Below are 26,385 nucleotides of genomic sequence, written 5' to 3' on the forward strand. Positions count from 1 at the left end.
CAAGTCTTATTCATTTATTTCAAGTAACAGAGATATGTAATATTCATCAGGGGAAAGAAACATGAGCAACATTGCATAAAACACCAAAGTATAAAACAAAAATGAGTATTTTAACACTTTAATTGCTTTAACCATGACACTTGTCATTTATGGATGTATGTTAATAATAATAATTAATAATAATTTATTATTTATACCCCGCCCATCTGGCTGAGTTTTCTATTTCTATACTTTTTTAAAAAATAAATGATTTTTATTCAGTCTCTTCAAGGGCGTAGAAAACAAACAGCACCTGCCCTGTTTTCTGGAATGCCAATATCACCAAATAAAAGTGGTCTAAAATAGGACAGAGAGCAAGACTGCAGCCATGTCTGACCCCTAGTCCAGAGGTTTTCAGCATGGCTCCCTGGAGTGCTTTGAATGATGGGATGCCGCAGGCAACTCTGGCCTCTGTCCCTCTTTCCTTCCTTTTCTCCCTCCTCTGATGCCCACTCACATCTCTTTTTCCATCAGGCCACTAAGGCTGGGGGCATCCTTCCCCCCCGGGGTGGTGGTGGCATGAGGAGACACCTTTCTTTGGAGTGGAGTGGTGGCTGCTGTCCAGAAGACTCCCAAGGAGATGGGAGAGCAGAGGAGCCTGAGTGAACACAAAAGGAGTTTTAAAAATGCTGAGGGGCTGTCAGTTTTGCAGACAAGGGGTTCCGAGGCTTGGAGTGTTACCCCTCAGGGGAGACACAGAAAGATTGTAGTTGGACAAGGGAGCCGTGGACTCAAAAAGGTTGAAAGCCTCTGGTCTTCAAAAGCACTTACACACCTTTATCCTGGGGCATCACCTCCTTCAAGGTGATGGTGAGGATTCTGCTGCAACAGAAAAATAAAGATATTCCTTGCTTTCCATTGCTTCCTGCCTCCACTCTAACTTTTCTGACCCATAGAACTTGGGGTTGGCTTTTACAACCCTATTCCCCTCAATTTTTCCATACCAACTTCTAGGGAAGGGCTAATGCTTGGCATACAGAAGACCCATGTTGTCCCAGGCAGCATCTACCAGTAGAGGGGGCAATATCCCCAGCATGCAATCCAGTGCAAACAATATTAAGTGGCTTCATTTAAAGCTGCTGCAGCCACAGCAGATTCCAAGCAGCAAAACAAGAGAAGAGACTCGCTTCTGCTGGACTAGAATGTGGGGTGGGGGTGTCTACACCAATCGAGCCCTCCTGTCTGCTTCCCACAAAAGTGCCTGGAAAGACGTACAACAGCAGGACCCCGTGGCAAACGGCCTCCTTAGAAGCTTGGTTTGATTGTATTTCTATGCTGTTATCCATCGCAGCTTACAAGCAGTAAATAACAGTAGCGTGATAAAGCATTACTGTATAGAGCATTAGAAATACAGCATAAATCATACCTAAAAATTAACAAATCATCAATAAAACATTTACAATCCATAAAACCCTATTCATAAAGGGGCAACTAAAAACCTTGTCTCAGGCAGGAGATAAACTGCTCCTGGCCGTGGAGGCACCACTTTCCGCTATCATAGTTGGCAGCTACGTCATAAAGATCTTAGGGATTTATTATTATTCAATTCGATTTGAATTAATTTTATAATGAAATGATTTTAGAAAGTTGTATTATTTTATTGTTGTTTATAATGAAACAATTTTAGAAAGTTGTATTTTTTCATTGTTGTTAGCCTCCCTGAGCCCGGCTTCGGCTGGGGAGGGCGGGATATAAATAAAAATTTGTTGTTGTTATTATTATTATTATTATTATTATTATTATTATTATGCCATCGTGAATAAAATATTGAGGGGAGCTGGTAAGCACTGCCCCGTGGCATGTGGTGCACGCACACTATTTGAATAGTAATGCCCATCAACTTGGGGGCGGCCCCCCAAATGTTTTATGGGGGGCGCGGCCCCCTCGGGCCCCCAGAGTTGCCCCCCTTGGAAGATCTGCTGCCCCCGCGCCCCGGGGGAGGAGCTTTCGGAGCAGTGACGTAAGTTGCAAGACTCTCCGCTTCCGGAAGTTCCTTCTCCGGGTTGTCAGATACCCTTCTTTCCCTGCCTAGCTCTAAGCCCCCGGCCGTGACGCAGAGCTATGACGCTTCAGCAGGATCTTCTCTCTCTCCTCCCCCCCCGCTCAGAGGGCTTCCGGTCGAGCCCACCGTCACTTCCGGGCGGTGAGGCGCGGCGGCGGCCATCTTGGGCGGCTGGAGGGCGGGGGGAGGGAAGCGGCGGCGGCGGCCGGGCTTGCGGCCCCTCCTGCTCCTGCTGGTGCGGCGGTGGCCCGAGGCGGCGCCCATGGCCGGGCAGTTCGACGCGGAGGACCAGGCGAGCTGGTACTGGGGCCGCCTGAACCGGGTGGAGGCGGTGGGGCTCCTGCAGGGGCAGCGCCACGGCACCTTCCTGGTGCGGGACTCCAGCAGCATCCCCGGAGACTTCGTCCTCTCCGTCTCCGAGAGCTCCCGCGTCTCCCACTACATCGTCAACAGCCAAGGTGCGCCCAGGGGGGAGCGGGGGCCCCGCGGCCGGCCTCGCCGCCTCCCCCGCCTCCGCCCCTTTATGTGGGCGAGGGGTCTGCAGCTCCAGCGGGCGCGCGGGAGGCCTTTTCGGGCGCTGCCTTGGGCGGGGCTGCCCCAGCACGAGGCTGGTTCGGCAGACCGAAGCCTCCTCGGTTTCCTGGCGGGCTAGGCCGCGCCTGCGTTTGGCCTGAGACGGGGTGGACCCCAGTCCTCGGTTAGCTGTATACTGGGAGAGAGGGAACTTTAGCCTTCCTGACTCCACCTTCGCTCTTCTCTACCCCCCCCCCCCCACAAAAAATTAGGAGCGACCAGACGGTCCGCGAGAGGATCCTGCCTCGCTCCAGCCAGCAATGTTTCTGATTCCTTGCTTTCTCCTGGGAACTTCCTGCTGTTGCGATTGGCCCCCGAAAAGATGTGCGCTGCCCCTACGCTTGGCTTTTTATAATTGTTTCAAAGTTCCAGTGTTGCGTTTGTTGCTGCTTGCTAGGTTCACCTGCACCTGCTTTAAAGGCATGAAGCGCCTTTGAAATCTTTTGGAAGAGCAGCAGTTGCCGAGTTTGCAATCGAGTGTTTGTTGACAGTGCTGTAAAATCGCTTGGCTTGGTTACTTTGGTGGTTGGGGCTCAGATGGTGCCCTGTAAATTGAATGCACAACTTTATGCATGCATTCTCTCCAGAATGCATTCCATTATGGAGAGAAGATTGCCCGAGTGATGCTTGCTTTGAGGATGCAGGACAAGGCACATTTGTGTGGTGACCCTCCATAACACTGGAGAGTTTTTCTGTTTGCTTTTACAATGAGGTATTAGATATTTTTAAACACTGACTTAGTAAAAAAGAGTGCTTTTAGATGGTTGCATATAAACTAAATATTTAAGACAGTCACAAATTGAAAAGTTGATTGTACTGAAAGAAAGCTAGTTACAGTCAGAGTTCTCTCTTTGGCCATGCTCATAGTTTCTGGAGTAAGTAATCTGTAGTTTTCTTTCTCCCCTCCTACTCCCAGGGTCAAATAATCCTCCTAGGTTTCGAATAGGGGACCAAGAGTTTGACTCCCTGCCAGCTTTACTGGAGTTCTACAAAATACACTACTTGGACACTACAACCTTGATAGAACCTGTTTCAAAATCCAAACATAACAGTGATGTGCAGCTGAGGCAGGAAGAGGCTGAGTATGTGCGTGCTCTCTTTGACTTTAATGGCAATGATGAGGAAGATCTTCCATTTAAAAAAGGAGACATACTGAGAATCCGGGAAAAGCCTGAAGAGCAGTGGTGGAATGCAGAAGACAGCGAAGGCAAGCGAGGGATGATCCCTGTTCCGTACGTCGAGAAGTATAGACCTGCCTCTGCTTCAGTATCTGCTCCGATTGGAGGTAACCAGGATAGTGCGCTCCCACAGCCACTGGGTGGGCCGGAGCCAGGTCCCTATGCCCAGCCCAGCATCAACACTCCGCTCCCCAACCTCCAGAATGGCCCCATTTTTGCCCGGGTTATCCAGAAGCGGGTCCCTAATGCCTACGACAAGACAGCCTTGGCTTTGGAGGTACATAATGGGCAAAAAGAGATTGGTTCAAGCAATTTCTCTTTCAAATAGCCTTGCATCCTAAGAAGTTAAGAATCCTTTTGCTGTTAATCAAAAGTAGTCATGCTTTTCATGCATTCTTTGTTTAAAATATATGAAAGGGGCGGTGAAAACATACCATTAAGGGGCCAGTCCTCACCTTGCAGCAATATGTTGTCCTGTATCCTTATGCATCTACAGTACTAAAGGTAAATGGCGTTTCTGTGTCTCTGGCACTTGTCACGGTGCCCCATGCGCTAGAATTGGTTTAGTCATGCTGGCCACATGACCTGGAAAAGCTGTCTGCAGACAAACACCGCCTCCCTAGGCCTGAAAGCAGAGATGAGCGCCGTGCCCCAGAGTTGAATTCGACGGGACTTAACCATCCAGGGGTCCTTTACAAAATGTGACACGTGTCTAATGTTGGACCCTTGGGCAGGCAGGGTGTGCTTGCCTGCTGTCTCTGGTGCAGGGGATTGCCACTTTTGTTTTTTCATGAAAGGTTTAATTATGCTGAAATCTGGGAGAAGCCAATACTGAACTTTAGAATTGTTTCATTCTGTATGCTTGTGCATCCAAAAGAATGAGGATTCTGTGTTCAGAGACAAGGGGATTCTCTGCATCCATGCAGTTTTCTGAAAGGCCTGATTAGACACATTACTTTGGCAAATAGATTGCTATGCCAAATGTTGTGGGTAGCACAATGCTATGCAGTTCAATGAGGTCTACTGTCTCCTTAGAGGTTTATGCTTTCATACATATGCTTTTATACAGTGGTACCTCGGGTTACAAACACTTTGGGTTACAGACTCCGCGAACCTGGAAGTACTACCTTGGGTTAAGAACGGGATGAGAGCAGAAATCATGTAGCGGCAGCGGTAGGCCCCATTAGCTAAAGTGGTACCTCAGGTTAAGAACGGTTTCAGGTTAAGAACAGACCTCCGTAATGAATTAAGTTCATAACCAGAGGTACCACTGCATACAGCATTTCCCTTATGTGAGTAGATAAAACCCTAACTTCACTTGTTCAAGAGCAAGAGGTTGGAGCAGTAAAGCAGACTTTTGTAGGGCAGCTGCTTTGGGAGAGGCTCTTTGCTCCGTCTTTCAGGTGACCCAGGTGATTTGCAAGGCTTTGTCCTGCTTCCAGGGAGGAGTCTGATCGTCGAGAGGCCTGCCTGATGGGAGTGTTACTGTTTCCACTTCCTTAATATTATTGGGAGGCTACACTGTTTCCTTAGGCTCACCAGGTAGTTTTCATCCTGATCATAAATTTGGCGCTAAATCCAAGCCCCACTGGGATCTTCAGTTCCTGCAGCAAGCGGGATTTGCCTTCTGCTCTTTGCATGTAGTTAATCATTTGACTGAGTGGTCCTTGATTTTATGAAAGCAATAAAATGGGCCAGTTCAAACCTGAAACCTTTTGTGATTGCAGACTGCCTGTTAAATGAGCTTCATTTTTTACCGAGTGACTTCACTTGCTTTTGAGCAGCACCTGAGATGGTGCCACTTTGTGTTTTCTCCTGGACACAGTGCAACAGAAATATGCAAGCAGCTGTGCAGGCTGCACCAGGAAGGCCATTCTGGGGTCTTGAAAGAGTCAAGCCAAGAATCTCCACTGATGCTTTGCTGGTTGTGTGTCTTAATTTCACTGTTTCCCATTCTCCTTGGTGCTTTTGGAAAGGGGTTATTGGCTCGGTATAGTGTTGTGACTGACTACTTTGAACAAATAATTGTGGACTCTGCTTGTCCAAGGAGTTGTTAACAGTGGTGCTTTCATTCTTGGCTGCAGGTCGGTGAGCTGGTAAAGGTCACCAAGATTAACATGAGTGGCCAGTGGGAAGGAGAGTGCAATGGCAGGAGAGGACACTTCCCATTCACGCATGTCCGGCTGCTCGATCAACAGAATCCCGAGGAAGACTTCAGCTGAGTATGGCTCAACGGTTCTGCTTACAGATGGGAACAAACACACTGTGTTCCACTGCAGCTGCCATAGACTGTTCCTAGATGTCAAAAGCAGTGTCACTTCTGCAAGACACTGATATTGTTGAAATATCCCTGGGACCCGACACTTAAAAGAGGCTTGTGTTTTCAGGGTACGAAACTCAATGGCTTCTGTGCCTAAAGTGGCACATAAGGATAGGTAAATCAGAGACATCACTTCCCCTCTCCCCTCCCCTCCTCCCTGCTGGAAGTAGGATTTGGCCAGCTCAAGAGGGTTCTTGTGTATGGCTTTACCAGTCCCATTGCTTTGTCTGTAGGCAGCAAACCTGAATGGTTAACTAGGAAGCTCACAACTTGCTAAGCCAAGAAAATTCCCTCTCTTTGGATTTGACTTGCAACTCCTGCATCATAACTGCTTGTTGCATAATAAGTACAATTTGCACATTGCAGGTGACTGTTTAAACATACTATTTTGATACTGGGGTAGCTGTTGCATAACTACCATCATTTGAATGGGTTAGCTATTGTATAACTATTCTACGTTTTGGCTATTCCCCAGAGTTCCCAAGAAAGGGGGTTTCAGAAATCAGTCTCCAGTCCAGGCATAGCAAGTTACTGATTTAATTCCAGAAGTAGAGATTAAAACCTAAAAAAATTAGGTAGACTGTTTGGCCTTCTTCTAAGTGCAGAGAACTATGTTTGTTGCACTTTATTCACTAATATGGGTAACAATACAAGTTGCTGAATCTGTTACAGATCTGAGCACTACACTCCAGATGTAACCTTTGATGCGCTGCAGGAAGGAATGGAAGTGCCTCAAAGTCTTTGCGTGCTTTTATTCATTCAGTATAGTAAGATAAGTATTGCCGGTGCTTTTTTCTTTAAAAAAAAGGGGGTTAGGGGTACTCTCATTCCGTCTGAGACTCAGGAAACACCGTGACAGGAAATGAGGCCGCCATCGGGGGTAGCAACAGAATGGACGATTCACCGTGCTGGAGAAGAAACAATTATTATTATTTTTTTAAAAAAGTTTCTTTTCCTGTTAGATTCACAAAATGTTTAGGGGTGTGCATACCCCTGCGTACCCCCGGAAAATAAGCACTGAATATTGCCATCAGAAATCAAAATGCCAAAACCTTTTTTTTAAAACCTGCTATTTAGGTCTGTTTGTTTCCATTTGTAAAGCATTCACATGATGGCTCCATGAAGATCTTATTTTTAATAAACTAATGGAAATACTTAAATGCTTTGGGATTGATTCTAATACATTCATAATTCACAAAATTAATTTTTATCCCTTCACTTTTTCACTACTTAAACATCCAACTTTTGTGCTAATATTTCCCAGGCTGCTTCCCCCCCCCCCCAAATCCTTTTTTAAACAATCCAACCATCCACCCAGATTCAGCAATTGTAAAGAAGGCTTTTCTTCCTAAAGGATAAAGAACTGAAATGTCCTTTGGATGATCCCATATAAGTGGGCCGTTGTCTTGTTACACATTGCAGTGGCGTAGCTGGATCCCAGTATGGAGACCATGTGCAGAATACACCACCGTGTGTTAGGCCCTTGGGGCTGGAACACTGCAGTGGTCATGTTCTTCACTTCTGCTTAAGTGCGATTGCTTTACGTTGAAAGGGCAGTGCCTACAGAGTAATGCAAATTGGCTGTAGATGTGTGACGGCATCAGGCAGGTTTTAGCAAAATGCTCTTGCTGATCAATAATTCAGGTTGGCAGGTAATATTCCTTCTGATGGTGCTTGTTGCATGTTTTATCTAGATCATGCTTCCAAATTCTTGGGCAAGCCGTGAACACAATCAGTTGCCTTCATGAACCTTCTTGGATTTCTATGGGGAACGCAGATTATTATTATTTAATTCTGCTCCTTAACTGGAATTTGATAGTTGAGACCTACCTGACTGTCTCTGTAAAGTTGACCAATTCCTCAGCAAGTTCCTCCCTTTTCTTTTCACAGCATTTCCTGTAAGATAACATAACTCCTTATTAAACAGCTTTAGTACATGCTACAGTCTTAAAATCCATAGACCTTTCTTTGCTTTTGTTGATTTTAGTAGTTCCTCTTTCACACTATTAAATTTTGTCATGGAACTGTATTTTACAGAGAAATGCAATATTTTTAATTAAACCTTGATGTGCTGCATTTTTAAATAAAAAATATAGGTATTACAGTCCATTTCAGTTTGGAACTGATCAGCTTGGCAGAAGGAAGGGAGCCAGCTTTTGTGCCTAAGTCAACAGTCCTCCAGATGTTGCTGGCATTCAGTTCCAGTCAAGCCCAGCAAACCCACCCAGTAGTGCAGAGGTGATGGGAGTTGTCATCCAACAACTTCTGGAAGACCCCCCACCCCTTCTCTTTAAGTTGTGTGGGGAAAGTCCCTGTGTTTAAGAATGCAACAGTGATTGAGACGGAACAGAAAAAACAAACTTCCATTTGCTTCAGTGTTTGTGCTGAGTAAGACTGGAAGGCAGGGAAGCATGGATGGCATTAAACTCCTCACAAGATCGGAGGCTGCTTTTTCTTTGCCACAGTGAAGCTCCTTCCTTCCTAGTTACTTCAGAGATTTAAGACTGCATCACTTGGTCAGTGTTGGGTGGTTAACTTGTGCTACAGCTAGCGTAACTCATAAAGGTTTCTAACTACAGCACCGCCATCGGCTGCCCTGTTTTCGTTCTTTTTGGTGCAGTTTTGCACCGGTATACTGAACTCTCTTTGAATGGGCTGCTGTGTATCCTGTCTTCCATCTAAGTCAAACCCAGCCTTTCATACTAAAACTTGCTGTGGTTTAATCTTGTTAATCTGTTGGAATTCCTAATACTGCAAGTATTTTAATCATCTTTAATAACATGCCATTTGGATGAAAGATACTAAGTAAGCGAACAAGAATCAAAAACATGTAAAAATGTGCCACTGTATTATATAACACTACACACTTTCTTGACAGTTACTTTTTGTAGTATGTAATTGACATGTGCATAATACGTGAAGTAAATAAAAATTGCAAAAACTGTATTTGTGACTCGTTGCTTTGAAAATATAGACATAAGGATATGTGAGCTATCTAGGATGATTGTAACAAAATTGAAAAGGTACCTCAATATTTTCTTACGGGCTTTGCACATTAGGATCAATTTCTGTGTAGATGTAGGATGCAAATTGAATTGCTATTAAAAGGACATCATGTGTCCCCAAAGTTGATGAGTTTCAGTTTTCCTGCCAGTTTAAATTATATATAACTCACATGGCATATAAGAGTTTTACACCGCTTTGATGTGCTTGAAAATTTAGATTGCACTGTGGCTATTGAGACTATAGCTGACAAATAAACTACCGGGTAGTTCAAACCAACTTCTCCCTGTGGACATGCCAGCTGCTCACGGTACCGAATATTCACTGTTAACTGAGCTATTTCTACCTCTTTGTAGCCTACTTGTGCACCGGGCTAGTCCAAAGTTTCTATGGGCCTCTTGGCAGGCCTTGGCATTGAGTGCCTTACAGATGAGGATTATAAAGATACACGTCGGGGAAGTCTGAAAATTTGTGCCATTGGGCTTTCCACCCTCTTGAGCTCTTTGTTGTGTAAATCACCCTGTGATCCTCAGATGAAGATCAGAAATCAAATAATTCTTGTGGAAAGCTTTCTCTATCACACTTGTCCTGCCAACCAGGTTTCAAGCCAGACTGCCAGTCAACTGGTTATTTTTATTTTAAAATTCTTAATTTATTACAAAGGTGTCCCCAGATCTGGGCAGCAGATCTTTTGAGAAATAGTTACTTACTACTTTGCCAAAGTATATATTTGTATAAATTTGTATACGTCCCTGCATCCGACAGGAAAAGTGAATCCTTTTGAGAAGAGCAGGGGCAAGCCTCCTCCCTGACATTGCATTGCCATTGAGCAGGGGGGATGGGGAGGAGGCTGCGCAGGGTGACAAGGGTCCGGCCAGTGGGCCTGGGAAGGATGCAAGCGGGGTTGTGAGGCGCACCAGTGATGCAGAATGCATGCAGAGCGCCCCTTCTCAGATGCCGCCACCCTCCCGAATGGAGTGCTCTTCCCAGGACACACCTGCGGGCTTTATTTTAGTTATTGTATTTATATAGCACATTTTTCTTCAAAGGAGCTCACAACAGCCCTGTGAGGTAGGTTAGGCTGAGAGGCAGTGAGTGGCCCGAGCTCGCGCAATGAGTTTCAGGGTTGAGGGAGGGATTCGAACCCTGCTCTCCCGGGTCCTAGTCCGACCCTCTAACCGTTACGCCACAGGCCAGCCGCTGCGTGGCGCGAAGAGGCCGCCCGCCCCGCCCGCCGGACAACTGCTGGAGGCCAGGGCGGAAGCGGACCGCGCGGCTCTCGCGGTTGCTAGGGAGCCGCTGTTGCTATGGACGGGAGAGGGGAGGGAGAGCGCGCGTGCATAGCAGAGCGGTGCGCCTGCGCGCGCGGCCCGGAGTGCCCGGATGTAGCGGGAGGAGGCGCCGCCGCCATCTTTGCCCGGAGAGCAGCGAGAGCTGATCGTGGTTGAGCCCCCCCCGCCGGACCATCGGTCTCCATCCGCCCCGCGCAGCCCCCGCCGCCCTCGCCCGACGGACATGGACGACCGGGAGGACCTCGTCTACCAGGCCAAGCTCGCCGAGCAGGCCGAACGCTACGATGGTGCGCGCGGGGGGCGACGACGACGCCGACCCTCTGGCCGGCGGAGGCGGAGAGGGACGGAAGGGAGGGAGGGAGAGACGGAGGGAGGGAGGCAGCAGGCCGGCCAGCTAGCCGGGGAGCCAGAACAGGGCGGCGGCGGCGGCGACCAAGGGCCAGCGGAGGGAGGGGCGGGCGGCTGCCTCGCTGGCTGGCGGAGGGGAGCGCCGGGCACAAAATGGCGGCGCAGGCCGGCAAGACGGGGCGGGCGGGGAGGCGGCGGCGGCGACAGAGGGAGAAGCGGCGGGGCGTGGGGGGGGGGCGCACACAAAATGGCTGCCGCGCGCGACAGGCGCTGAAGACGCCGGCGGGGGAGCGGCGTGAGGGTCTCCTGGGCGGGGAGGGGGGGCTGCCGGGAGGACAAAAGCCCCACGCTGGGCCTGGGCGGCTCCCGGAGGTCTCGGCGGCGCAGAGGGGCGTGGCGGACGGAGGCGGAGAGCCAGCCGGAGGGCGACGCGGCTCCTTGTTCCGGGCGGGCAAATGGGCTCCCTCTCTTAACGTCCACCCATTTCCCCGGTTCCCGCAGCCCCCGAACGCCGGGCGGGATGTGTGTGTGTCCACTGTCAGTTTCGCGCCCCGCACTGGGGACGGGCTCCCGAGGTGGGTCTTTTTTTGCCCCCAGCTGGTTACTTGAAGCGAACACACACTCTCCCCCCCCCCCAACGTGTTCCCTTGGAAAAGACCGGCAGAATTGTTGGGTATTCGCCAGGCTCTTTTCCTCTCCTGGGGCTAAGCCTCGTTGAAAGCAGAGGGACCGGCTTCTAGAATACCATTGCCCGTTATTGGGCTGGGGGAACAACCACTCTGAGACTCGCAGGAAGATAATCTGGGGGGGGGTAACTGGGAAATAGCATGCTTCCTTAGCTGCCATCACTGTCCCTTGCTGGGGAACTGAAGATGTGGGGATTGCTTAGGTCCATTTGATCTAGTATTTAAAAGCATCTGCTGCTGTGAAACCCGGAAGCAAAAGTACACTCTCCGCTACACTCAGTTTCTCCTTAAGCTTTACAACCTGTAGGGAGTAAGCATTTACCTGGGTTCATGTGACACTGGCCCTTATCCTTTCTCCATGCTGAAGGGCAGGGAGGTTTGACGGGGCAGAGAGTATGGGGTGGTGCCCTTGTTCCTGTGGGTAGCACACATTGATCGCAGTGCAGGGAGGTCCTCTCCAAAGCAGGGGAGGGTGGAGCTGTCCAAGGCAGAAAGCCACTTACTATTAGGTGGCCTGTTCCCATCCCATCCTGGCCATGAGGGCTGAGCTTACAATACAAGGAAGGCTGTATTTATTGAAAAGGAGCTGGGCTATTTGCAGTGACGTGTGGACACTCTGGGAGTTGTAAATGCTTGACCCAGCCGGCTTTTTGCAGTCTTCTTATGAAGTGCTTTTTAGCTCCTTTGTAGCTCCTTGAAGCCGCCACCTTTGTACAGTAGTTTATCCCTGGCCTGGCTAGCCTCGTCTTGGGCAAGGGAAAGTGGCAATGGCTTAGAGTGCTGAACAGCTCGTGACTACCACTCTTGGCCATGCCTGTGTGTTTTTTGTGATGACCTGGTTCCTTTTCACCTGTCTGCTTGAAATGTTAAGGCTGAGCTGACTTCTTATTTCACCTCACATGGTACATCTAAAGCATGGTAGGCTGCCTTTCAAAGGCTCCCTGCAGAGCACAGGAGCTGAACATCACAGGTGCTCTTCTCCCTCCCCCTGCCCCTTCCAGGTTACAGCTGCTCTCCTTCCTTAACAACAAGAGGCAAGAGGTTCTCCCAGAGCAGGAGGCCTTTCCTGATTTTGAAAACTGAGCTTCAGAAGTGCAGTATAAGGTCAAAGGCGCTCCCTGCTTGGCAATGGCCTGGCAACCCCAGATGTTTGGGTGACTTCTAAGCATAAATGGGCATGGGACCATGAAGGTGCACTGAATATATTTCATTGCCCAATGTGTTTCAGGTTAAAACCTGTACTGAATTCTAGAAACATCATACATGCATAACTCGTTAGCATATTTTTAAGACTCCCACCTGAATAACAGTATTGCTTTAAATTCTTTTGGGTAAATGTCTCCTGAGCATTTTTAGTGTCTGTCTCTCCCCTTTTGGTTCCTGCATTTGTTGCTTCTTCATCTTTCCTCTGCTAAAGCAGCCAGGTAACACCTCTTGTCCCCTGCTTCTTAGCCTTTCCAATGCTTCTGTTTCTGCCCTCTTCCCCTCCAAATTTAGAAACTTATATTTTGGAAGCAGAAGGAATTATGCAGTATAAACATGTGACAACAGATATCAGAATACAATCCGGTCATTTTCATCACTGTTCTCCAGCACACATCTGGCTCAGCATAGCTTGGAATGCCTTATCTTCTATCATGTAGCAGATCTTGACTGCAGCTGGTGCCCAGTGATATGTGATGGTTGCCCCAAAGCAGCTTTACATAAAAAACTGGGCTTCCCTTTTAATATGGATACAATTTGGAGTTGGTTGATATATTTGTGCTCCATTTCTGCTTATTGTTCTTTGCTACAAGTGCATGAACAGGAGAACACTTGAGGGCTGAAAAAGTTGTATGATGTACATCTAATCTGAGTAGCTGACCTGAAATCACAGCCCTGGTGGTTTGTAGCTCAGCACGTCAATGGTGCAGCTCATCAGTGCCCTTTCCTGGCTCCTTGGAATAGCATAATGGATGCAAAATGAAAGTGCTTTGGTGATAACAATCACACCACTTGAGTTCTTGTAGGTCTGTGAAGCTGTCCTGGGTTGTGCAAGTGGCTGCCTGCCTCCTGCCTCCCCTGCTCAGGTTTGTCCAGACTGACATTAATTCAAAGCCAGGCTTGTGTCTGGTTTGGTGATGGTTTTAAAATGAAGGGATGGAGAGCAACTCTGCTCAAGCACACACAGACACACCTATTCTCTCTTTAGAAATGGTTGAGTCAATGAAGAAAGTAGCTGGGATGGATGTTGAACTGACCGTCGAAGAAAGGAACCTGCTGTCTGTTGCATACAAAAATGTAATTGGCGCTAGAAGAGCTTCTTGGAGAATAATCAGCAGCATTGAACAGAAAGAGGAAAACAAAGGTGGAGAAGACAAATTGAAGATGATCCGGGAGTATCGGCAAATGGTGAGTTCTCAGGAGAGAAGGGACCCCTGGGACGCTTGAGGGGCAGCTGGCGGGTTTTGCAACCCTACATGCAACACAGTCCAGTGGGTGGGAGGGGGGCTCACAGACTCTGTTGTCGCTCCAAGCATCAGTGTGTGAGTTTTGGATTGTGGAACATAACTTCTCCAGCTGCACAGCCATGCTGTTTAGGGTAGCCCTCAGGTAAGGGTTGCTTCACGATTTCTCTGTGATGGCTGTGTTTGGGATTAAGCAAGACTTTTCCCAGTGTAGACTGAGGCATGGGTGAGCTTGGGGATTCCCCTCCCTCCCCAACATCCCAGCTGCATAGTTTTGTTGGGCTCTTTGCCAGCAAAACTGTGTGTACCTTGCACTGGTGTTTTGCTTGTGCTCTTCAATCCCATCCAAGGTGCACTTGGACCTTTCCTTGACCTGGGCAGCTGCTTCTTGAGGCACCTGCCCTCTTCCTGGTCTCTGGCTGTTCCAGTCAAGGTGCTGGGTGTAAATGTGAAAGAGGAATGAGGAGCTGTCTTCAGGGCTGCTGGTTACATCACAGGCACACATTTCATCCTCAGCTTTGTAGCAAATCAACCAGGGTTGCTGGCGTTTATACGAACAACCGCAACTTTCACAGAAGGGACAAATCAGCTGGTTTGAGGGAACCCTTAAGATTTACAGAACTACCAAAGAGGGTAAAAAGCCCTGAAACAGCCCATTGGGAACAAAAACTTCCCAGTCGCTGTTTATCTTTTTCAAGGGATGGGAAAGATGGAAAAGTGATGCTCAGGTACGGGGTGGGCAGAAAGGACGTTCTTAGAAAAGGGCTAGAACCCGAAACTAGAATCGCTTCACCTTGGAGAGTGTTGCTGCCCATCCTACTTGCTTAGACTGAATCCTGTAACAATAAGGCGATCTCTGCTTGTGAAATGCCTTTTCTGCTTTTAGAAGACAGTGGATTTGGTTGTTGGGCTTCTGGCAATCAAAGGCCTTGGATGCTTCTCTAGGAGCCCCAACAGATTCAGGAAATGGGATTCTTAGAGCATGGGGCAAGCGTTAATTTGACCAGGAATAAAGAAAACCTCCTGAAATCTAACGGACAAACAAGCAAACCCATGACTATCCTCTTCCAGTTAAGCACACATTTTCTGAACACAACTGCCAGTTTTATGGGATGGCTGTGAATTTAATTCTTTATATTTGCAGCCCTGTAACAATGTCACATGGTGTGTCATTAAATAAATAAATAAGAAAGAAAGAAAGAAAGAAAGAAAGAAAGAAAGAAAGAAAGACATTGTGTTGCATCTGATACAATAAAATAAGCCTTTAATAAGCTCCAGGGATAGCTCTGTTGGATGGAGCAAGGTTTCCGATAATACCAAGCTTTCAGGTTCAGTCTCCACATGGGACAACTGCATATTCCTGCATTGCAGGGTGTTGGACTAGATGATGCTCGGGGCCCCTTTCAGCTCTGTGTCTATGATTGTATGAAAACCATGGGCAATATAAAAGTCAAAGCAAAGAGCAAATCATGGTTCTGGAATTATGTGGAGGAGAGAAAAGTATCCACTCCCTTCACATCACTTGTTACATTTCTCCTTAGCTTTTCGGCTCTCTAAAGGTTGCATCCCATGGTGTCTCTTTGCACATGGAGGCTTCTATGAATTGGAGGGAATGGGTGGTTCCCTTTTCCTCTGCACCCTCCTCCTTCTCACATTGGCTCCAGAGGGGCAGTATTTATGGGGCATGCAGGAGAAAGGGGGAATTGCAACAGTTGGCTCCTGATCATGGAAACCCCTGCGGGAGCCAAGTGTAAAAGAGCACAAATGGTTAACCAGCCTTGGAGTGTGAACCTTTTCTCCTTGTGAAGATCTGCCCACTTCTCCAGTGCTTTGATATCCTTTTTGAAACCAGACAACCAGCCCTGTACCTGCATTTCAAGCACAGACAAATCATCTATTTATATATAAGGCATGTATTATATCCATCCCTTTCCTCATAATGCCAAATATTCAGTTTGTCATCGACTGCTGCAGCATAGAGTTTGGCCAACCATGGAAAGCCTGCAAGCAGGACATGAGCACAATAGCAAACCCCCCATCGATTGCATGACAGCACCAGGTCCGAATGGTCTCATTTTGTTCCAAGTGGACAATCTTTGGGGTGGGGGATCCTTTGTTTGGCACCCATACCTACAATCGAGCATGCTGTCCTTTGCATAAAGATGATGGGAATCGCTTGAACTGGGATTGTAAGGGAATAATGGTGGTGCCTCTGTGCTGTGGAAATGAAGCTATCTAACAATGGGCATCTATAAGTCTGCACTGGAGCACAGTGAGGAATTTGCATCTTAGGCAAACCAAGCTCTGAAAAGTTCCCTGGATCTTTAAAGGGCTTTGTGTGTTGTATTCAGTTCATAATAGTAGATACATTGGTACCTTGGGTTATAGACGCTTCAGGTTACAGACTCCGCTAACCCAGAAATGGTACCTTGGGTTAAGAACTTTGCTTCAGGATGAGAACAGAAATTGCGCAGCAGCGGGAGGCCCCATTAGCTAAAGTGGTACCTCAGGTTAAGAACAGTTTCAGGTTAAGAACGGACGGTACTACTGTAGTGTCTCAACCTTGGATTCAAATAAGAGTTTAGAGTGAGTTGCTGGATCAAATAGCAAATCATTCAGTGGTCACTGGGAAATTAGGAATAACTTAGATCACCCTATTGCAGTGATCAGTTGGGAATGCATTTGCGCTACAGTGAATACACAGATAAGGGGGTATTGTTTCTGAAAGCTGAAGATTTTGGGATTAGGGTGAGGTGGAAGGATGTTGCTGTGAACAACAGCTGGGGGAAAAGTGGGCAAAAAGAATTCCCTACAGGCTCACATGTTGAGTTCTGTGGGACACCTGATGAAATTTGTGCATCTCCCCACCCAATCCCTGCCTTGGATTGCAAAACAACAGCTAGCCCAGCAGGCCTCTTCCTTCAGACCCTCCATTCTGCCCCCTGGGGCATTTAAGTGGGGCACGGGGTGCATCGTGGCCTCTCTGCTCCTACCTTGTATACCTCTTGTGCTTGTAGGGGAGGGAGGTAAATCCTTGAGTCAGAAACTTTACCTGGGCTGGAGGCAGGGATTTGAAGGCAAAGCAGCACACTTTTCCACAGGAGTGAGACTGATGATTATTCAAAAATTCTGTTAAAGTTCTGTTTGTTTATTCATTGGCAGCAGGTTTTCTGAACTGGCCATTCTTTTTTCCTCTCTCCCCCAAGGTTGAGACTGAATTGAAACTAATCTGTTGTGATATTCTGGACGTACTGGACAAACACCTCATTCCAGCAGCCAACACTGGCGAATCCAAGGTTTTCTATTATAAAATGTAGGTGTGAAATGGGGAAGGTGCCTTAACTTTGATGCTGGTGGGTAGAATGGGTTCTTCTCAAAGGTGACGGGGTCCTCCCTAGTGGTGTAACATGTTGGGAGACAGGGGCAGAAGGGGATGAACAGTTCTCCTCCTGCCCCCTCCAGAAGGAAGCAGAAGTTCGGAGAGAAATGGAAGCATTTGTAATATTTTTCATCCGTTCTTGTATAATATTGTTAAGAACATAAAATGTATTGTGAGCAACATAGCAAGCATTAGTTAGCACATAAAATTATACTCCTATATTTATTAAATTTGACATGAATGAACGCCTTGCCTTTATTCAGACAGTAAATTAGCTACTTCACCATAATGTAACAAACATTTCATGCTTTTTTCTTGGGGGGGGGGAATTATGTTTAAGGTAGAAAACTATCAGTAAAGAAAAGGAAATTGTATTATTTGATCTTAGAAACAAATTTGTTTCTACAGTCAACAGCTTGCGTAGCTGGTTATTTACTTATTTATTAAATTTATATATTTAAATTATTTCTGCTTAAATGTTCTATATGGAATGCTATGCCAGCTGGTAAGCTGTTGAAGTAAGCAATGTTTTCTTCTTTCCTTCCACCTGCCCCCAGGAAAGGGGACTACCACAGGTATCTTGCAGAGTTTGCCACAGGAAACGACAGGAAGGAAGCTGCTGAGAACAGCCTGGTGGCTTACAAAGCTGCTAGTGACATTGCAATGACAGAACTTCCTCCAACACATCCCATCCGCCTAGGACTTGCCCTCAACTTCTCTGTTTTCTACTATGAAATCCTTAATTCTCCTGACCGCGCCTGCAGGTGAGGAGCAGCTCCCCCCCTGCATGGGAGGGTTTGGGGGAGGTGCTGCCTGCTAAGCAGAGTTCTCAAGGTTATCTCCAGCAGCTCTGAGCAGGGGTGAGAAGCAGAAGATGTCAGGGCAGGTGGGTGGGTGTAGCAGCTGCCACTGCTTCTGGGCCTCTGGGCCTGTTGGAGTGTGCAGCCAGGTAGGGGCGCCCTTGTGTGCCCGCCCATACACCCCTGGTCATCTTTGTGGGTTAAAACTTTGCTCCCCTGGTGAGAGACAAAAGGTGGAGAGAATCCTGAGAGTGCTGTAGAAGTGGGCAGAGGCATCTCAGTGGCGGGTTTGCATAAGAGCCCTGCAGCCAAAGGGAGGCCACCTATTCTAGCCTCCTGTTCTCACAGTGGCCCAAGGGAAGCCCATGAGTAGGACTTGAGTGCAACAGCTCTCCCCTCGCACAGTTTCCAGGAACTGCTTCCGACCATTGTGGCTAGGAGCCATTGCTAGCCTTGTCCTCCATGAATTTGTTTTGATTTGTTAGATCTGGTATCTCGGAACACTGTCATCTGTCTCCTTGTAGGTTGGCAAAAGCAGCTTTTGATGATGCTATTGCAGAACTGGATACGCTGAGTGAAGAAAGCTATAAGGATTCTACACTTATCATGCAGTTGTTACGTGATAACCTGACACTATGGACTTCAGACATGCAGGGTGACGGTGAGTAGCTGATGATTCTCCAGCCTTAATCTTAACATGGGAGAGAGCAAGTGGGGCAGAAGGTTGCAGTGCGTCCCCATGGTTCCAGCCAGCCTGGAACAGGAAGTCTGTCACATTGGTTAGGCCGTTGTGGGGGGCACGGTATTTAAGAAGTTTGGAAGAGATAGGGGACACTTTTTCTCCCTCCCAGCTGAGCACCTTGGGACTGTCAGCCTCAAAGCTGAGTCTTTTAATGCTTATATTTTTGAGGACATTCAGTTCTGATTCCCCATCTAGGATTCTTACTGGCATGACACCAGAAATGCTCCAGTTCTTCTTCTCCATATTTCCAACTGACACGTGGATAATCTCTTGTCTTTTTCCAGGTTTCAACCATAATAGATAGATAGATAGATAGATAGATAGATAGATAGATAGATAGATAGATAGACGGACACAGTCTGCCTTCCAGTTTATGTTGACCCTTTTCTCTTTCCCATGGGCTCAGCTGCAAGCATTTTTTAAAACTACCTTTTCCTTTTAGTTTTTCCACAGTTTTTAAATTGCATACTTGCATACTTAGGTGTGCCTAAGGATCTCCGTAGTATGTATAAGCCACTGCATTGATAGATGCTCAGCCACTTGAATTTGCTGTTGGAGGGGTGACTGCTGTGGCCTCCCCTTCTAGCAGGGCAGCTCTTGTTCAGGGTGCCAGACATCTACTCCGCCCTCCAAGTTACTAGGAACTGTCAGGAGCCCAAGCAGGGCTTTTCCTCAGCACTCCTCATTTTCTTTTCCAGCTCTTCAATGTGCTCATGTGACTGTTTTTCTGGGGTTGCATTTGCCTTTCAGCTACACTCCTGTGAGCCTTATTCTCATTCTTCTGTGGCCTTGTTTTGGGCTCATTCAGTGACTGCATTTGCTACTGCAGTGAGTTGTCATCTCTGGGTGACAGGCAGGAGGAGGGTGTTTCTTGCGTACCTCAAGCATTTAGTTTGAGAATCACAATTTTAAAATTCATTACAAGCAACCCACTCCCCCACTTACACAGAAGATATGTTCCGAGGCCTTCACTCATCAGCGAAATTGCATATATTTGAAGCACCATTGAAAAAGCCTGTAAACAACCCCCCCTTCCCGTGATGCTTTTGGGTCACTTCTGGGTTTGGCGTACTCCACTATTGCACACACATTTAGCACGTGCAAACGGGTGGGGTGCCTGTATTATGCATATTGCTGATTGCCTCAGAAAACCATTTCTCTAGGCAAAAATACATTGGGTACAAAACAATGTTAAGGCAGCAGAAATGCAGTCACTTTAATATTGAATCCAGGCCTAGCATTAAAAAGCAAACAAGGACAAGCCACAAAATACATCACAGATAAAGGCCATGAGGGCAGAAAGCAGCCAGTTGCCATCATGAAGTTTACATGTCAGCTGGGGTCCCACGGAGAAGCCTTGGTTCCACATAGCGGGCAGTTTGATTCCCTCAGTTTAGCTGTGAATGCTGGAAGAAACGTGTTCAGTCCCAGACTAGTTGCACAGCGTGAATTGAAGTGAGGAAAAGAAAGCGATGCTCATGATCTCATGAGATGTTTCTGTTGAGACCACCAGCATCATAACGGGGTGTGTTTATTTATAGGGGCTGACCTTTAGTTTCAGAATTATAATCAATCTTTTGAAAAAAGACAAAATTCACTTTCCCAGCTGGAACTTTGCTGCTGTTTAAAATCAGGAATGCCTGGCCATCATTCGTTTGGTCCTCTGCAACAAAATAAAAGTGATCAGATAGTTTCCTCTTTGTTGAAAAAGAAGCATCATCATGATTTTCACCATTCACGTGGCAGATCTTTCATCTCATGAGATGGAAAGGTGTTCTGGTAGCTTGACTTGGCATTGGTAAATGCAGAACTGGTATCAGTGCAGAATGTTAGTGGCTGGAAGGCGGGGAATGCACTTGTGCTTGGTACATGATCCAGACAAGGTGGGGGGTGGCATCTCATGGAACCAGAACAAGTGGAATGAAGCTGAGCACCTTGTCTTGGGTCCTGTAGGAAACCGACCCTCCTGGCCACTAATAGTTGGAGTGCCAGTCCTGGTGGAGCTTATGTGGCACTCAGCATGCTCAGAGGGGTCCTGAAGTTTTCAAGAGTACAAAGCAGCATTTGTTGCTGATAACTCTCCCCCCCCCCCCGAAAAAAGAATCCCCAAGGCGGGTGATGAGGGGGAGAGGAGCAAAAGAAGCTCCATACTGCGTCAAACCATTGATCCACCCAGTCTGATAATGCCTGCGCTGACTAGCATAAGCTCAGCAGGGTTTCAGGCAGGGAGTCTTCCGACCCGACTTGAACACACCGAGGATTGAATGTGGGGCCTTCTGCTTGCAAGGCCAGGTGCTCTGTCAGGTGCTCTACCCCAAATGGACTAGATGTTTTTCATCACAAACAGGGAGCACTCCATGCTGCACATGCCAGTGCAATAAATGTAGTAGTATTTGGTGTTGGATACTTTCACACACATTCTCAGGTAGTCAGAAAATTGTCCAGATTTGGATTCCAACAGTTATTTTTTCCAGACAGTTGGTACGTTAAAAGGGGGGGGGGCAAGCACATGGCTCTTTCCCAGGCAGAATTAAAGAAAAGCGCCTTTAGGACAGGTGGCCTTGGGCTTCGTTTTGTCAGACTTGGACGCCCCACTCCCAGCTAGAAAACAGACCCCCTCTCCAAAGCCCTGTTCTCCACCCAGCTCTTCACTGTTGCATCACTCCCCGAGTTCTACCACAGGCCCACCATTCAGCACCAAGGTGGGGTTCATCTAGCAGAAATGGTTTGGCTGGTGAAGCCAGTATTTCTCTTCTCAGGGAAATCTTAAGTGTTGCTGTCAACCCTCATTTTCATTCAACTCAGTATTAAAAGGTCCAGTACCTTTCTGGGTCAGGAGTGAGGCGGCAGCAGGAGAGAAGGGCTTTTTAAAATCAATATTTATATGTCCTATCTTTGTTTGTATTTATGCAACACATAAAATTTATGCTTTTTGTATTGTGTACATACCATTGTTTATATGGTTTTGTAATTTTTGCATAAATTTTTCTATGTTGTTACCCACTCTGGAATTGAATTTTTATTTTTTTTTAGTGAAGAGTGGACTATAAGTACTGTAAACAAAACAGGACAAATCCAAATTAGAATAGTTAAACAATAATAAAGCAAAAAGTTAAAACCACTGCAATCACAGCAACTTAAAAAAAATATTAAAACCAGTATGGAGCGTTACATGGTGCACAGATCTCAAATCACTAAAATAGATGCACCCGTTACAGTAAAAATGCCTGGGAGGACGAAATATGTTCACTGGGTACTCAAAAGGTCATCCTGTGGACTGCCACCTTCCAGAAGGCCCTGCCCTCACCTCAGCTGCTCAAGGAAGTATCAAAAGAGCAGCAAGGGGTAATCCATTCCTCCTTTTCTGCTTTTGGGGGAAGTTAATTGGTTTTTCATTCAGTAGTCATCCGTATTGTGAAATACAGGCAGCAAGCATTTCACATGGGGTGTCCTTTCCCAGCCCCTATGCTCTGCCCCACTCCAGTCTTCTTTCGGGTCCAAAAGGACCAGTGCATCTGCGATTGTGTGTCAGTTAGACCTGCTTAAAGTGGACACTGCATGTGTGCTAAAATGACACCCAGGGAAAAGATGCGTGCTTAGGAATCCACTTCAGGATGACTGATTCTGCCTCAAAAGTTATTGGTTCGAGTTGTGAGAAAGTGTGAAGGGTGAAAAGGGAGCATCAGTGCACAGTGGCAGTTCCCAGATGTGCCTGACTTTTGTGTGCGCTGGTATCTTTGCAGTCCCTTTCCTAACCAGCCAGATTGGGCTTGCCACATTCCCATCTCCTGCTTTCCGTAAACATTGTACCTGGGCTCATTTGCTGCCTTTCTCTAACTCCTGTTTTCCCCCCTTTCTGTTGTGTAGATTCTTAAAAGGAACTTCACCTGTTCATTTTCTAAAACTCTACTTTGTAAGTCTTCATGGTTACTTGGGGAGTGACTGTTTTCCTCCTTGGCACTAATGCTCGTGGTTCTGCTTGCATATCTTGATTCTTTCAGGGCTGTGCACCAGCTCACCTGCTTCCCATAGGTTCTGAATATGGGCCATTGGCATTGGGTTTCTGGAGACCTGGGCAGGCCCCCTTAAGTGCTTGCTCTTCAGGCAGTTTTCAACACGTTTCTGTGCCTCTCAAAATGGCAAAGCTTAACTTCTCCTCTGCCAGGGCTCCCCTGAGCTTATCAGTTCAGTGGCCCCCATGAAAGGGCCTGGCATGTGCAGTGACGCATCCCTTCCACCTCTTGCAAGAGGAGTGCCAGGAGGGAGAGGCACAGATGGCATTTTGGCCTTCTTGTTCTTCTGGTTGATCCAAGTCCTGCATGTCTGGGGCTAGATCCATGTTAGGCGTGTTCTCCTTTGGATGTAGGGGTCCATGCTTGTGTGTGTAAGGTCAGGCACCAACTGGTTAGTGGCAGAGGGCAGTGGAGCAGTCTGTGTTCATTGCATGCTTCAGTCTGAGGAGGTGGCTCCAAATTAACGCCAAGCATGTGAACAGCCTTGGTCAAAACAACCCTTTCTGTAACCTTTGGCACAAGGCTGCTTGTGTTGGAGTTGCAAAGTAACCATTAAAAGAGTGTTTGCCTTCTGCAGAGCAGGTTTGCAGGGTAGACTAACAGTGTGTTGCTGTAGAGATAGGAGCCACTGAAAAGAGCCATGGTCCTAGGGAGAAAGGAGGAAGGCGTTTCTTTTGGCTGTAGAGGTTACTTGGTTATTTTGGATGCTTGTTTTGATGGCCAGCATTTGAGCTTTCACCAATGCGGGGGGGGGGGCTGCTCTCGTGACTGTCAGGCACCCCTTGCTGGGCTGCCCACTTGTCCTGCCGCTGCTGTGAGGGGCCAAGCTCTGTAGGTGAATCCTGGCAGACAGAGGCCTCAACGACAGGGTGATCTGCTGTCCTACAGCCATGGCCTAATTCTGTTGTTTTCCTTCCCAGGTGAAGAACAGAGTAAAGAAGCGCTGCAGGATGTGGAAGATGAGAACCAGTGAGACATCAAGGCCAATAAGAGACCCCCATCTTTGTCCCCCTTCTACCGCACCCACTCCCATAAGCCCCTCAGTGTCCCTGGGAACCATCTGATCTGACGTTTGTGATGGGCCCCAGAATTTAGGTTCCTACCCTGTTGGTTTTTTTACACAGTTGAAAAGTTCTTTAAAAGGCAAGAGTGAATGTCTGTGGATTTTACTGGTGCCAGCTTTCAGTTTCTTTTAAGACACTAACCGGACTGGCTGCATAGAGGCTTTTTCTGCATTCCTGTGTTGTCTTCTGTCAGTGTTGGAGGTGACATCTGGAAGCCATTAGAATTCTAGCAGAGGCTTGCACTGTAGAGTGCATGTGTTGGCATTTTTCATTTTTTATAATTGTTTAAACAATTTTATATGAGTGTTTAGAATTGGGCGTTTAGCTTGAAGTTACCGGTTTCATTGGGACAGTTCTTGTAGTGGTTTTGCTGTAAAAGAAAAAACAAAAAGCAAAAAAAAAAAATCCAACTGTGCTGAGATGATGTTGCTGCAACAGACGGTGCTGGTAACGGTTCAACAATCCGTGGCTGCTCATTCTTGCCTTCTCTTTACTTTCCCTCCAAGCAGGTTAGCATTGAAGGTGGCGTTGAAAGCCTGCATGTGTGTTCAATATTTTTCTCTCCCTCCCCCCTCCCTTTTCGCTAGCTCAACCTCTTTTGTTCAGTATGTGTAACTTGAAGCTAATTTGTACTACTGGATATCTGACTGGAGCCACAGATACAGGATCTGTATTGTTCTTACTGAAACACAGCATGGAATTAACATTAAACTTAAATAAAACAACCCTAAATTAAAATGATGCCAAATACTACTGCTACTTTACCCTGGTAAATGTTTAGCAAGAGCTGCAGAGCGAACAAGTAGCAGGAAAAGTGTTACTTAATGGAAGAGAGGCTGGCTGTAGCAAAATGGAGAGGTCCATCACCAGAATTTGTGGGTCTCAATTGGCGGCTGCCCAGAGAGCGCAAACTTGGGCACTGAATCAATCTGAGGTGGTTCAGTCTGCTTAATTGTTGCATTGCGAGGAAACAGTTTTTATCAGGGAAGCAGCAAGGCAGACGCCTGCCTAACTGGGTCAAAAATTTGTACTCTGGTTGAGCTAGAACACCTTTTTGAAAACCAAGCCATGCTCCCTTTCATTTCTTAACGGCTCTGTTTCCTTTCAAAGTTCAACTCCGCTGTTAGCTGTGCTCAGACCTTTTGGTCACATGCTGACAAAACACTGAAAGGATTGTGGGGAAGCCTTCCGGCCCCAAAAACTGTTCCTTGGCTGCTTCAGCCTCCTTCTGCTAATGCCTTGTACCCTCCTTCTGGTCTGAACTGTCTCCTTGCCTTTTAGCTTCATCTGGGCTTCCCCTCTGGCTGAGCAGTGAGTCTGTTGGATAAATAAAATACTGTGTCAAGATTCTGCTCCTCAGACTGCTCTCTACTGAACCCTCTCAAAAGTGGGAAATGCTTCAGCACTCAACCAGCATCTGCCAGGCCCCCATCAGTCTCCATCCCTTGCAGTAATATGCTTAGTGATGCCTTTCAGTGCCCTTCTTGGTGAGTGGGTAGGGGCTTGGGGCTTTTAACAGTGTTTCCCTCTTGAATGATGCCAAGAATTGTAGTTGGTATTGGAGGGTTAAAATGGATTGCTTGATTCAAGTGCCCATTCCTTTCAACAGCCTGTTCCCTTCTCCCACTCTCCATTTCTCAAAATGCCAAATGAGCCAGTGGTATGGCGAGTCTGCACATTAACGGATTTGTTTGGGGCAAGTGAGGTTCTGGCATTGCCCTTGTGCTAACAGCTGCTACTGCTCCTACCTGCACATAGAACTGAGGTTAATGGATCCATTTCTTAGGGGGATATCTGAAAAGAGTGAGCATCTAGCGTGCCACAAGAACCACCCGTCCATTAAAATATAGTCCGGCGCAAATGACTGGTCCCAGCACCCCTTTGTATTGGACCATGGAGTGGCCATCTTGCGTGCCTTGTTTGGCGATCGGAGCCAGGAGCCTGGTCCTCCTCATGTGTTCCTAGGGCAGTGGCCTTCAGCCCCCTCCAGTCCACAGAAACGCAATGAACAGATCATACTAGTGTTGTGTGAAAGGTGTGCAGTTGCACAAACGGTTCCTTACACTTGCATGGACTCTTCATACTTTTTAGCTATTTATACTTTAGTGGGTGCAAGATGAGGGAAGCTGCTTTGCAGCACCAACTGTACTACAGCTCTGATGAGAAACAGGTCACACACCCATAATACTTGTGCCCTCCCCTTTCTGACTGAACAGGTGACAGCAGACGGTTTCTACCAAGGACTGCCCAGCAAGGGGGATTGCAGTAGTTTGCCATTAGGCCTCATTCTGAGGCTGCTTGCTTCATCTTTCTTTGCTGCTAGCTGGAACCATATTGGACTCTATAGAGGGAGAGGCTGGCACGTCAAGCTCCAGGAGCAGTGAAGTAGAGGCAGACAAGGGCAAGAAATTTTCTGCTCAACATCCACCCCATCCCTGGCTGCCATTGCAGGCACTGTCACTTAGCGATCTGCCACTTCCCTCAGTGCTGGGCAGCAAC

General features: G+C 47.2%; 2 protein-coding genes and 1 long non-coding RNA gene across 5 annotated transcripts; 2 read left to right on the forward strand and 1 right to left on the reverse strand.

The window, feature by feature from the left end:
- Window positions 1-1,076, reverse strand: LOC309358061. Its single transcript, XR_014163321.1, has 2 exons — window positions 815-1,076; window positions 1-637 (listed from the first exon to the last, which is right to left on the reverse strand). It is a non-coding gene; the product is annotated as an uncharacterized lncRNA (long non-coding RNA).
- Window positions 1,077-2,231: 1,155 nt separating this feature from the next.
- On the forward strand, window positions 2,232-9,058 carry CRK (CRK proto-oncogene, adaptor protein). 2 transcript variants are annotated; one of them, XM_081890647.1, is made up of 3 exons: window positions 2,232-2,499; window positions 3,531-3,899; window positions 5,877-6,017. In XM_081890647.1, the coding sequence occupies exons 1-3, from the start codon at window positions 2,304-2,306 to the stop codon at window positions 5,882-5,884; spliced, it is 573 nt and encodes a 190-aa protein (XP_081746773.1). In that variant the 5' UTR covers window positions 2,232-2,303; the 3' UTR covers window positions 5,885-6,017. The 2 variants fall into 2 exon arrangements, with proteins under 2 accessions (XP_081746773.1, XP_081746772.1); XM_081890646.1 differs by having other exon boundaries at window positions 2,240-2,499; window positions 3,531-4,069; window positions 5,877-9,058.
- Window positions 9,059-10,488: 1,430 nt separating this feature from the next.
- On the forward strand, window positions 10,489-25,239 carry YWHAE (tyrosine 3-monooxygenase/tryptophan 5-monooxygenase activation protein epsilon). 2 transcript variants are annotated; one of them, XM_081890692.1, is made up of 7 exons: window positions 10,489-10,694; window positions 13,633-13,832; window positions 17,095-17,201; window positions 17,825-18,031; window positions 18,592-18,728; window positions 22,677-22,722; window positions 23,743-25,239. In XM_081890692.1, the coding sequence occupies exons 1-6, from the start codon at window positions 10,631-10,633 to the stop codon at window positions 22,682-22,684; spliced, it is 723 nt and encodes a 240-aa protein (XP_081746818.1). In that variant the 5' UTR covers window positions 10,489-10,630; the 3' UTR covers window positions 22,685-22,722; window positions 23,743-25,239. The 2 variants fall into 2 exon arrangements, with proteins under 2 accessions (XP_081746818.1, XP_081746817.1); XM_081890691.1 differs by lacking the exon at window positions 22,677-22,722 and having other exon boundaries at window positions 10,492-10,694.
- Window positions 25,240-26,385: the final 1,146 nt, after the last annotated feature.

The sequence above is a fragment of the Podarcis melisellensis genome, assembly GCF_964234715.1.
Source record: "Podarcis melisellensis genome assembly, chromosome: 15".
In the NCBI taxonomy this organism is placed as follows: Eukaryota; Metazoa; Chordata; class Lepidosauria; order Squamata; family Lacertidae; genus Podarcis; species Podarcis melisellensis.

Bases quoted from the DNA above. Each gene is read 5' to 3' on its own strand.
- YWHAE (XM_081890691.1), top strand. From the start codon at position 10,631: ATGGACGACCGGGAGGACCTCGTCTACCAGGCCAAGCTCGCCGAGCAG. The intron at 17,202-17,824 runs GTAGGTGTGAAA...ACCTGCCCCCAG, and splicing joins AAGGTTTTCTATTATAAAAT to GAAAGGGGACTACCACAGGT. The intron at 18,032-18,591 runs GTGAGGAGCAGC...GTCTCCTTGTAG, and splicing joins TCTCCTGACCGCGCCTGCAG to GTTGGCAAAAGCAGCTTTTG.
- CRK (XM_081890646.1), top strand. From the start codon at position 2,304: ATGGCCGGGCAGTTCGACGCGGAGGACCAGGCGAGCTGGTACTGGGGC. The intron at 2,500-3,530 runs GTGCGCCCAGGG...TCCTACTCCCAG, and splicing joins CTACATCGTCAACAGCCAAG to GGTCAAATAATCCTCCTAGG. The intron at 4,070-5,876 runs GTACATAATGGG...TCTTGGCTGCAG, and splicing joins AGACAGCCTTGGCTTTGGAG to GTCGGTGAGCTGGTAAAGGT.